At 37.4% G+C, this 12,906-nt stretch overlaps 1 protein-coding gene across 1 annotated transcript in view; it reads left to right on the top strand.

Annotated features, from left to right (window-relative positions):
* Positions 1-7,675: 7,675 nt before the first annotated feature.
* Positions 7,676-12,906, top strand: part of Mns1 (meiosis specific nuclear structural 1) — a 53,274-nt gene continuing 48,043 nt past the window's right edge. Inside the window, exons 1-2 of the mRNA XM_074066015.1 lie at positions 7,676-7,790; positions 8,467-8,688. Of these exons, the coding sequence (XP_073922116.1) occupies positions 7,788-7,790; positions 8,467-8,688 (225 nt within the window). The 5' untranslated portion in view covers positions 7,676-7,787. The remainder of the gene's footprint in view (positions 7,791-8,466; positions 8,689-12,906) is intronic.

The raw sequence follows: 12,906 nt of genomic DNA, 5'->3' as shown, positions 1-12,906 counted from the left end.
ACAGTCCCCCCATCCCATCACAAGCAGAAGATAACAGAGAACTTTGAGGGTGATGGCATACAGATAATAACCATGGTAACAACATTCAAATCCAGCCTGACTACACTGACTTGACCTTCTGCGCTAATGGATTTTTAGAAGCGGTGTGCTTATTTCCAGGTACAGATCTGATTTATTTCAGTCAATAAATCAGATCTGTATAATAGTCAATAAGAGATTAGGAGGCCCACAAAAACTCGCTCATGGCCAAGTGGTGAAATTCTCAGGTGGAAAAATTGAAATATTAAAGGCTCTAATGGAAAAGGTAGACAATTTACATGAAATGATGGGTAATTTCAGTAGCAAAGATAAAAACTATGTGTTAAATGGAAATGTTAGATTAAAATCCAAAAATCATAATAAACACAAACACCTCTGACAGGCTCATTAGAGGATGAAGCAGCTAAAGAAAGTTCATAAATTTGACTGTGGTGAATATATGGTTGTGTGCATATGCAGAATTTGAGAATGTTGAGATAATATCAAATGTAACATGTGGAAACTATGTGTTGTGGATTTATAGCATATGTAAAAGTAAAATATATAATAGCCCAAAGATGGGCCAGAGGAATCAGAAGTATACTGTTTTATGGTTTGCATATGATAAATGAGGCAGAATTACAGTATTTGAATATATATTGTCTTAGGGCACCAGTAAAAATTAGATAAGGGAGTATATAAGTAATAAGCCAATAGTATAAATAAAATGGGGGCCAGGTGTGGTGGTACATGCCTCTAATCCCAGCCACTTGGGAGGCAGGGATTGGGAGGACTGTAATTCAAGGCTGGCCCAAGGGGAAAAGTGAGACCCTACATAAAAAATAGCTTAAGCAAAAAGGGCTGGGGAAGGAGTTCAAGTGGTAGAGTGTCTACCCAGCAAGTGCACAGCCCTGAGTTCAAATCCCAGTACAATTAAAAAAAAAACCCTTAAAAATAAATTGGAATCACAGATAATAATGAAAGAACAGAAAATAACAAAGAGTAGATGCAACAAATATTAAAATTAGCAAAATGTAGATTCTGGTCTATCCATATCAAGAATAACATTAAATGCAAATGGCATAAACATACTAATTAAAAGTCAAATTGTCAGATTCAATAAAAACCCATGAGCTATATATAGGAAAGCTGTCTTAAATATAAAGAGACATAGGTTCAAAGTAAAAACAGAAAAAGTACTATATAAAAACACTACTTAAAAGAAATCTGGAGTGGCTACAAGTATATCAAATAGACTTCAGAACAAATGAATATTATCAGGGATAAAGAGGATTACTTCAAAATGTTGATATCAAATGTTATCAGGACATAATAATCTTAGTGGTTGTATATCTAACCATGGAACCTTAAAAGACATGCAGCAAAAATTTAGAACTGAAAAAATACGAGCAAATTCATAATTACACTTGGTGACTTGAACACTTCTCAGTAATTGATGAACAAATAAAAATATTGTAAGAATATTGAACAGTATTCTCAACCAACTTGACCTTATTGACCTTTATAGGCCATGCTGCCCAACACTATCAGTGTACACATGCTTTTTAAGTATATATGGATATTCACAATGGTAGACTACATTTTGCACAATAAAACAAACCTTCAAATTCAGAAAAATTGAAGCCATATGACATGTTCTTTTTTGAGCATTGTGGAAAGTCAACAAACAAAAGGTATGGGGACAATCTAAAATATTTGGAAAACTGGTAAAACACTTCTAAATAGCTCAAAGGTTGAAGAAGTCTGGATATTTTGAATGAATATAAATACACATGTCAAGATCTGTGGGGGGTAGCTAAAGCAAGGCTAAGGAAAATTTGTAGTATTGTATGTTTATATTTAAAAGGAATGCTAATACTTAAATGTCTATCTTAAGAAACTAGGAAAAGAAAACTAAACCAAAAACTGACAGAAGTAAATAATGGTAGAGGAGGAAGACGTCTAAGGGGAAGTCTTGGAAATAGAAAAACAATAGAAAAAAACAAGTGAAGGAAAAATTTGTTCTTTGAAAATGCAAGTAAAATTAATAGATCCCTTACTGGAACCAATGAAGAGCAATGCTTCTTCACAGTAATTTCTGGGTAAAGCTTTCTCTAGAGGTATGAAAGTAACATCATTTCAACCATCTGTTCATTTAGCAAGTACTAATATAGCACCTACTATTAACCAGTCACTATTCCAAATGCTCAGGATACATCAGGGTTAAAAAGAATTTCTGGTGACAGTTCAGTGAACAGGTTTTAACTCTACAAGCCAAAGTCATCTTGAGCAAAAACACCAAAGGGAGGCCTTAGATTCTACTACCTGCCTCTAAAACACATCACAAAGATGTGGTAATCAAAACGGCATGGTATTGAAATAAAAACAGACATATAGATCAATAGAGCAGAATAGATGTTCCTGAAAAAACTAAGTCTATGGACAACTAATTCTTGATAAAGGTGCCAAAGACATATGTTAGAGAAAGGACAATATTTTCAGTAAGTGGTACTGGGAAAATTGTATATCCACATGCAGGAGAATGAAACTAAATGGCTATCTCTCTCACCAAAATAGATTAAAGACTTAATTCATTAAGTGTAAGATCTGAAACTATGACACTACTAGAAGAAAACCTCAGGAGACTGCTTCAGGATACTGGAATGGGCAAATATATATATGTATTTTTGGACAAGATCTTAAAAGTTTAGGAAACAAAAGCAAAAATAGATGGATGGGAATATGGAAAACTAAAAAGCTTCTGCACAGCAAGGAAACCACAGAATGTATAGACAACCTACAGAATGGGAGAAAATATTTTCAAACTGTACATCTGACAAGAGGGTGATGTCCAGAATATATAAGGAACTTCAAAGACTCAGTAGTGCAACAAAAAAAAAACTAGTTAAAAAATGAGCGATTGATCTAAATATTTCTCAGAAAAAAATACAAATGGCCAACAATCAAATGTTCAACATCACTACTTGTCAGGAAACTGCAAATCAAAACCACACTGAGATATTACCTCACAGTTGGAAGAATAGCTGTTATAAAAAAGAGTATTAACAAGTGCTGGATGGGGTTGGGGATTTAGCTCAGTGGAAGAGCGCTTGCCTGGCAAGTGCAAGGCCCTGAGTTTGGTCCCCAGCACCGAAATAAAAAAAAAAAACAAGTGCTGGTGAGGATATGGAGAAAAGGGAACTCCTGTGCACTGTTAGTGGAAATGCAAATTAGTATAGCCATCATGGAAAATATTATGGAATGCTATGACAACATGGATGAACTGGAGATCATTGTTAAGTGAAATATACCAGATACAGAAAGACAAACACTGTGTAATATGATCCATATGTGGGAAACTTTATTATTTTTTCTTACTTTTTGGCATGTATATTAGGATTTTTTAAATTGTTGTGCCAGGCATACATTGTAGCATTTACAAAAGTTCTTACAATATATCAAATTTATCATAGTTAAATTCACCCCCTCCATCACTCTCCTTTATCTCCACCTCCCATTCCTGGAATAGTTTCAACAGGTTTCATTTTTTCCATTTAAATACATGTGTACACAGTATTTACACCATATTCACCCCCCTACACCCTTTCCCCACATCTGTCCCCTGCCTTCCACTGGTACCAACCCCCTAGACAGGACCTGTTTTGCCTCTTGTTCTCTAATTTTGTAAAAGAAAAAAAAGAAATGGCAGTTTTCTTTGTTTAAGATAGCTATACAGTGAGTTTCCTTCTGACATTTCCATGTATATATGTATTATAACCCAAACTGGTTCATCTTTTCTATTTTTCTCCTTTCTACCTTAGCCCCTTTCTTGTGGTGACTTTAACAGGTTTAAAAACTCTATATTCATTCTTATATAGGAAGTACATTATTAGGTCTATATTTCTGAAATACTTTAAAAAGCTGATCTCAGAGAAGGTGAGAGTGGGAATGGTGGCTACTACCAGAGGCTAGGAGGTTAGGTGACAGAGAAAGGTTTATCGATAGGTACTAAGTGACAGATAGGAATAAGAAGTTCTGGTGCACCTAGTAGGGTGGCTATAGATAACAATAGTGCACTGTACATTTCATAAAGCTAGAAAGAGGGATTTGAAAGTTTTCAACACAAAGAAATGATAGGTGTTCAATATATTTAACTTGATTTAAATATTATATAATATATACATGTATGAAAGCATTACACAGTACCCCACTAACATGTAAAGTTTCTATGTTTTTACATATCCATTAAAATAAATTTTGAAAATACATGTATATGAGAAGTTATATATAAACTATATTTTTGTAGACTTCCTATAGAGATTATTAGACTAAAAAAGGATTAAATGCATGTAACAGTTACATTATGGATGGAAAATGTTTTGCACCTGAGATCCTATTTGAAAAGTAAGAGGAAAAGGGCTGAGGGTGTGTCTCAAGTCACAAGTGCAAGGCCCTGAGTTTAAACCTGTGTACCATCAAAAAAATTCTTTAACAAAATATTTTAAAATGTTAACATTTCAAAACTGGGTGATGAGTACCTGAGTTTTGCTATTTTATACTCTGTATTTTCTATTATACTTTCCTATTTGCTTAAAGTATTTTATTCTAAGAAACTAATAAATTTTTTTTCTCTCAAAAAAAAGCCTTCTAGATGCTGAAAAGCAAAATCCAATCTTCTTTAATAATAGAAAATGTTTTGCATTGTAAACACACTTCAGTCAATTTTATATTTGTGGTAACTGGGTTTATAAGGTCCTCAAAGGCAGAATAATTGATAAGCCCCTCCATGCCTCCCACAAGTACTCTTATCATATCAGAAAATTGAGTCTAAGGTGAGGTTTAAAAGTCCAATAGGATTATCTGACTTTCTGTTAATATCTTCATGCTCACTGGTTCCTTAGTTTTGTTTATTTACTGAGCAGTCCATCAACGGCATTCTTTATTATAGTGTTTTTCATTTCTAGTATTTTAAAAGTTTCTTTAAGCATCCATCTTTCTACTTATATTACCCATCTATTCTTCTGCTGTCTACATTTTTCAATCCTTAGCATATTAATTAGTTTCTTTAAATTCTATCTAATAATCCTCAAATTTGTCATAACTGAATCTGGTTCCAATATTAATTTTACCTGTTGCAACTTGCCTTTAGCCTTGTAGTGGTTGAAAGCTAGATGTGATGCATTACATAATAGGAACTTGGGCCTTTAGGTGAGGTGTTCTTATAGCTAGGAGTTTGAATGTGGGTTCTCCCTACCCCCAGCTCTTCCAGTAATTCACTGTAATACTGGTACCTATTGGTATGGGAAGTGTGTGTGTGTGGGGTCTTTTAGTAGGGTGGTGACCGTCACAAGTGTTTCTTAGTTTACTTCCCCACTTAGGTGTGACAAGAAGGCTAGAGAAGTCTGTAGTCAGAGAAATGTTCTTGACCCAGGTGAGAAAGGGCTCTGGTATCCCATCCAGAGCTACAGAAAATCTTTCTGGTTCTTCACTTTGAGAACCCAGAGTTCTGGAGGTGCAACTGTGGAAGGGTGAGGACACCTCTCAAGAATGTGTCCTGCTGATAACCAGAATATACAGGGAACTTAAAAAAACTAAATTCTCCCAAAACTAATGAACCAATAAAGAAATGGGCAAGTGAACTAAACAGAACTTTCTCAAAAGAAGAAATTCAAATGGCCAGAAAACACATGAAAAAATGCTCACCATCTCTAGCAATAAAGGAAATGCAAATTAAAACCACGCTAAGATTCCACCTCACCCCTGTTAGAATAGCCATCATCAGCAACACCACCAACAACAGGTGTTGGCGAGGATGCGGGGAAAAAGGAACCCTCTTACACTGTTGGTGGGAATGTAGACTAGTACAACCACTCTGGAAAAAAATTTGGAGGCTACTTAAAAAGCTGGACATCGATCTACCATTTGATCCAGCAATACCACTCTTGGGGATATACCCAAAAGACTGTTACTCCAGAGGCACCTGCACAACCATGTTTATTGCGGCACTATTCACAATAGCCAAGTTATGGAAACAGCCAAGATGCCCCAGCACTGACGAATGGATTAAGAAAATGTGGTATCTATACACAATGGAATTTTATGCAGCCATGAAGAAGAACAAAATGTTATCATTTGCTGGTAAATGGATGGAATTGGAGAACATCATTCTGAGTGAGGTTAGCCTGGCTCAAAAGACCAAAAATCGTATGTTTGCCCTCATATGTGGACATTAGATCAAGGGCCAACACAACAAGGGGATTGGACTATGAGCACATGATAAAAGTGAGAGCACACAAGGGAGGGGTGAGGATAGGTAAGACACCTAAAAAACTAGCTAGCATTTGTTGCCCTTAACGCAGAGAAACTAAAGCAGATACCTTAAAGCAACTGAGGCCAATAGGAAAAGGGGAACAGGTACTAGAGAAAAGGTTAGATCAAAAAGAATTAACCTAGACGGTAACACCCACGCACAGGAAATCAATGTGAGTCAATGCCCTGTATAGCTATCCTTATCTCAACCAGCAAAAACCCTTGTTCCTTCCTATTATTGCTTATACTCTCTCTACAACAAAATTAGAAATAAGGGCAAAATAGTTTCTGCTGGGTATTGGGGGGGGGAGAGGGAGGGGGCGGAGTGGGTGGTAAGGGAGGGGGTGGGGGCAGGGGGGAGAAATGAATCAAGCCTTGTATGCACATATGAATAAAAGAAAAATGAAAAAAAAAAAAAAAGAATGTGTCCTGGATAGTTTCTCTCATGCTAATCCACATTCAATCTTTGGCAACTTCTCAAAATCACCATTTAAGTATTCCCACTAGTTTTGGGCTTTAGAGGCTTCTGTTCTAGGTGAGTAGGTATTGTCTGATTCTAGATTCTCTCTCTACAGATACAGGATGATTTTACTTCTACGATGTATCCAAGGAAAGTCATGGATTTAGTTCAATTTTTTTTTCCCTAGATGAGAGTGACAACATTCAAGCTTTTTACAAGTGGAAAAAGCTGGAAGTCTTATTTGTTATCTATAAGCAGACATATCATGACACAGCCTTTGAATTAGGCTAGCACAAATTAAATCAAGTTATATTGCTAGCTACCTTTAAAAACAAATGTAGTTTTGACAATGAATCTCAAAACACATCATCTTTAAAATCAGTGTATCTTGACCAATTTCTTGGATCCATTCTTGTTCTTCTGACATGGTCTCTTTTGCAGAATAAGATCCATGCAGCTTCATGCATATTATCGCCAAAGGTTGCTGAGAGGGGTGCGGTGGGGGCTCCTGGAAGCACCAGGTACTCACAGTACCTCACAGAAACCCAGCAAGGTGGACAAGGACTAGGACGCCCCCTGCTGAGAATGAACTCAGTCTCCGACCCCTGCAGAACAGGCACTGGGGGCGCAGGATGCTCCACAGTTGTGTCTTTCTTTGTAAGTAGTTTCCACTGGCTTGGACTTAGCTCCTAAACTACAGACTTTAGCCGCTGGAGGGAAATCTTCAGCTCCTACAGTCTGCAGAGGGCTTGCGTCAGGACGCGCAATATGAACTTCCCGCCCAGCTAGTTCAGGCCTATGGAAGCAGCCCTTCTGCCTGGTCCAAGAAGCTCGATGCCGATTGGATCGCGCTGCGTCCAATGGAAGGCCGCGTCCTGCACGGGGTCTGGCGCGGCCGTTGCCTGGACACGACGTAAACACCGGAGCCTGAGAGTAGACTGGCGGGAGGTGGTGGCTGCTGCAGGAGTCGGTCAGAGAGGGGGATTTTTAATCAGCCAAAATGGTGAGCCCGACGGGGACTCGAAACTGCTTGTTTGTTTGTTTATTTATTTATTATCTCTTAAAATTCGAAGTACTTAGTGTGAGAAGTAAGTGGGAAACTTGCGTTCGCTTTCGGGATGCATCTGGTGGGTTCCAGCCTTTCCCCCGCACTGTATTAGTCACATGTGTAGAACTTCTACACAAATGAGTGGAAATAAAAGCCCAGGAGAGAGTGAATGGATAAGGAGCAGCGGTTGACCTATTAGATTTATATTAGGGAGACCTAACCAGCTTCTGAATAGGACTTGGTGACCCTGGAGTGGGGCAGTGGGTGGAACAAAGAGGGAGATCCCCACGTAGTGGTAAAGAGCTGGTCTTAGAGAGCACCACTGCCTGTCTTTGATCCAACCACTGTTGTTTATAAGCAATTGAACCTTGGCTTTAGTTATTTTACTTCTCATGCTTCATCTTTAAAATAAAGAATATTAGTACCTAGTTAGTGATACATCAATGTATTGATCTACTACGTTTAATCTTTTATCAGGAATACTATGAACATAGGAAAAGAGCCAAAGACCTTTCGTTACTGTTATCTGTTTTGTGTCATTTGTACAGAGGTTTGCATCAATGTATTTTTTAAAAATGATGCCTTGGAATATTGAAGTCTGCATACTTTTTTTTCCCCCTTCACATTATAGGCTTCCAAAAGGAGAGTTCTGAGCTGTAGTGAAAGGCATCAGAGATTAGTAGATGAAAAATTTTCCAAAATGTTGCATGTGGAAGCACTAAAAAAGTTAGAGAGTGGAGTCAGGAACCAAGTGGTGCAGAACGAAGATGATGAGCGGGTTGAGAACAAGAGATTCCTCAGAATATTACAGGATGAGCAATTCGAGTTGGATATGGAAGAAGCCATCCAAAAAGTAAGTTTCACTATTCACTGTTGTACTTTCTTCACTTGTACCTTGAAAATCTTGAAAGACAACCACTAACACTGGAATTGAGTAGATAGAGAACCACCTCATGTTCTGTGACAGAGTTGGCTTTTTGGAGCTACACTGTCATTAGTACTCTGCATCTTAGCTGCAGAACCTGGGATGACTTGCTTTTACTTTTTATGCTGCTTCTATAACATGGTGAATGATAGTAGTAACTCCTACCAAAGATTGTTTTAATAATGAGTAGGTAAAGTCCCTAGATTTGTGCCTGACAAGGATAAAACATAAATATGAAATCCACAATAGCTAACTTCCACAGTTGTGTTCATGTAAGTACAATTGTGTTGCTTTCCATAAGTTTCTGAGGACAAAAATTTAGGGATCCTTTTATAGAATTTACTGAAATGAAACATGTACATTATAAAGTGGTAGAAGTGACATTTTCTTTTTACTTTCAAAATACTGTCTTGAATGAGTCAGTTACCATATATTTTGTGTATATCTCCTGAAATACGAGATAATTTATCAGTGGTATTTCTAAATATTTTCAGGAAAGTGTTAAGAAATGAGATACATGAAAAATGAGTGCTCATAAACGTGAAAAGGGTATTTTCATATTTCAGTTTTACTTTACTTTTTAATTACCATACATTCATATTTGACAGGGTTTCATTGTGGTAATTCCATGGATGTGCACAATGTACTTTGTTTTTGTTTTTTATTATATTATAGTTGTACTGGGGGTACATTGTGACATTTACAAAAGTTCTTACAACATATCATAGTTGAATTCACCTCCTCTATCATTCTTCTTTATCTCCCTTCCCCCCATTCCTGGAGTAGTATCAACAGGTCTCATTTTTCCATTTTCATACACGAGTACATATTTCTACTACATTCTGCCTCCTTCACCCTTTCTTTATATCCTCCCACCTCCCACTGGTATAAATTCCCAGACAAGACCTATTTTAGCTTCCTGTTACCTGTTTTTGAAAAAGAGCATTTAAAAATAGCTCCACAGGGAGTTTCCTTGTGAAATTTCCATGTATATATGTATTATAATCTGAACTGGTTCATCTCCTCTACTTTTCTCCTTTCTACTTTAGTATCCTTCTTAGGGTGATTTCAAAAGATCTAAAAATTCTGTATTCATTCTTGTATAGAAAGCACAGCACTCATATCTACCTCATTTTCCTTCTTTTACCCTACCTCTCTTGTTAGTGACCTCCCTTTAGCATAACCTATTTTTTGTAATATTGCTTATATTTGTTTTGTGTCTGTCTCACAAATGAGAGAAAACATGTGGTCTTTGTCTTTCTGAGCCTGGCTTGCTTAACATGATGGCCTCCAGTTGCATCCATTTACCTTCAAACCACATGGTTTCATTCTTCCTTACGGCTGAATAAAACTCCATTTTCTTGATCCATTCATCAGTTGTAGGGCATCTGGGTTGTTTCCACAGCTTGGCTATTGTGAACAGTGCTGCAATAAGCATTGGTGGTACACAATGTTCTTTGACTAAGTTCACCCCTCCCTCATAGTCCCTACTCTCCACCTCATTCCTCTCCCTATTTTTAAACAGTGTTTGGTAGGTTTTATTATGCTGTCTTCACACACAGTATTACATACGTAGATTGTCTTCACTCCTCAGTACCTTTCCTTTCCGCCTCCTGCTCCTGCTGATGCCTCCCTTTCACATTATGTTCCATTGTCATCATCATCATGATCTGAGGTCTGGATTCCACAAATGAGTGAAAGCATGCAATATTTAGCTTTTTAAAAAATTTCACTCAGCATGATGATCTCTAGTTCCATCCATTTTCCTGTACGTGACATAATTTCATTTTCCTTTATGGCAAAATAATACTTGAATGGCGTATGTATGTATGTATTTGTATATATATCATATTTTCTTTATTCATTCATCAGTTATTGGCTACCTCAGCTGATTCCACAGCTTCAGATATGTTCCCAAGAGTGGTATGGCAGGGTTATGAGGACGGTCTATTTTTAGTTTTCTGAGAAGCCTGCATACTGATTTCCATAGTGACTTCACGTCTTTACATTCCCACCTAGAGTGTAGAAGGGTTCATTTTCTCCACATCCTCAGCAGCATTTGTTGTTGTTTGTTTTCTTGTCGATACAGCAGGCACTCAAAAAAACATCATTTTGTAAGATGATGTGACAAAGAGCAAATGCAAGATTTAAAAGTTACTCATCCCTCTGTGCAAAATTCCCAAAGCTCAGATGTGATCTCTTAACTCTGAGCAAGTAAATCTTAGAGACTGAAGTTTTTCTACTCTTTTTATCTTGTCTTTAATTTTAAAGAAAATCCCAGGTATACCAGCTTTCTCCTGCATACTTTAGTATGTATCTGAGAAAATATGGATGTTTTCTCACATAGAGGACTGTGATTGATTTTTTCTCTTTAAAAAAAAACTTTATAAACTCATGACCCTTTTTATTCTTATACTTGCATTTGTTATATTTTTGGGGGCCAGTACTGGGGTTTGAACTCAGGGCTTCACACTTGCTAGGCAGGTGATCTACCACTTGACTTACCCCTTCCAGCCCTTTTTGCTGTGGATATTTTGGAGATAGGCTCTCACTTTTTGCCCAGGCTGCCCTGAACCATGATCCTCCTATTTTACACTTCCTTTTGTAGCTGGGATGATAGGCATGCACCACCATACCCAGCTTCTTTCCATTGACATGTGCTCTTGCAAACCATTCATTCTTTTCCCCAGGCTGGCCTGGAATCATGATCTTTCTAAGTAGCTCAGTCTGCCAAGTAGCTAGGATTACAGTCATGAGCCACTGGCACCCAGATCATTTATAATTTTCTTTTGATGCTCAAATTGTCCTATCCTTGGCCAATAGATGCTCTTTTTTTATTGCTTCTATGTCCTTTTTTCAAGACACCTTTAATCTTTGATATCTTCCTTGCTTCTGGCAGAACAGAATGTTCCAGTATTGTGATGGCCATAGGGTAATCAGGTATTGATTAAACATTATTCTTGAACATTTTTGAATAATATTAACATCTAAATCAGTTGATTGAGTAAAACACATCGCCACCCCCCCCCCCCACAGTGAGGATGGGCCTCATCCAGTCTGTTAAAGGCCTCAAAAAAATTAAAAAGATGAATCCTTCCTAAATAGGGAATTCTTTCTGCTTACCTGAATTTGGAACGGAGACATAGATATGCTTTTTTTTTCCCCTGCCTTTGGACTTAAACACTGATTGGCTCTTCCTGGTTCTCAAGTCTGCTGGTCTTCAGACTGGAGCTACAATATTTCTTCTACTGGTTCTCAGGCCTTTGGTCTCAGAATAGCATGAAGCTATTGTCTCTTCAGCTTGTCAGCTTATCCTGAGGTCTTGGGATTTGCTTGTCTCCATAACCACTTTCTCTGGAGAATCCTGAATAATTCAAGGCTCATCTCATATATATTTTTTCCCCATACCTGGAATTAGCCATGGTACTCTAATATCATTTTTGGGAAGTATTTAGAGACAATTTGGGTGCTAGGTGTGTTATCATTGATTCCAGGCATTTTTGATGGGTAACTTTTTTTATCATAAGTTTGTATTTATAGAAAAGTTTAAAATAATATAGGGAACCCTTTATCCTTCACCTGACAGCTTCTTTTGTTAACATCTTTCTTAGAAAGATGAACAATCATAGAAAAGTTCAAAATATAGAAGTTTGCCTTCCTACAGTATGTTAACTATTTTGGGGGATGTAGTCATAGTTTGTCAATTTTTCCTCTAGTGTCTTTTTTTCCTACCAGTATCACAGATTGCATTCAGTTGTCCCATCTCTTTCTCTTTGTCCCCTCCAGTCTGTGACAGTTCTTTACTTCTTTCTGTCTTTGATGAGCTTGACAATTTTGAAGAGTACAGTTCAGTTGTAGTAGTTTTCTCCTGGTGAGTAATACGTTGTCATAAACTTAGTGGTTTGAAACAACTTCCATTTCTGCAGGTCAGAAATCTAAGTATGATGTAGCTAGATTCTCTGCTCAGTCTCACAAGGCCAAAATCAAGGTGTTGCCTGGGATACATTGTGGAGTTTGGCGTCATTTAAATTGGCAGGTCATTTTCTTACAGTTGTAAGACTGAAGTCCTTATTTCCCTTAAGTCCCTTCCATTCCCTGACACATGGCAGTTTGCTCCTCTAAGGCCCACTGGGCATGACAGCTCCT

The sequence above is a fragment of the Castor canadensis genome, chromosome 2 (genome assembly GCF_047511655.1).
Source record: "Castor canadensis chromosome 2, mCasCan1.hap1v2, whole genome shotgun sequence".
Taxonomy (NCBI): Eukaryota; Metazoa; Chordata; class Mammalia; order Rodentia; family Castoridae; genus Castor; species Castor canadensis.
This window is presented reverse-complemented; position numbering and strand designations above follow the sequence as displayed.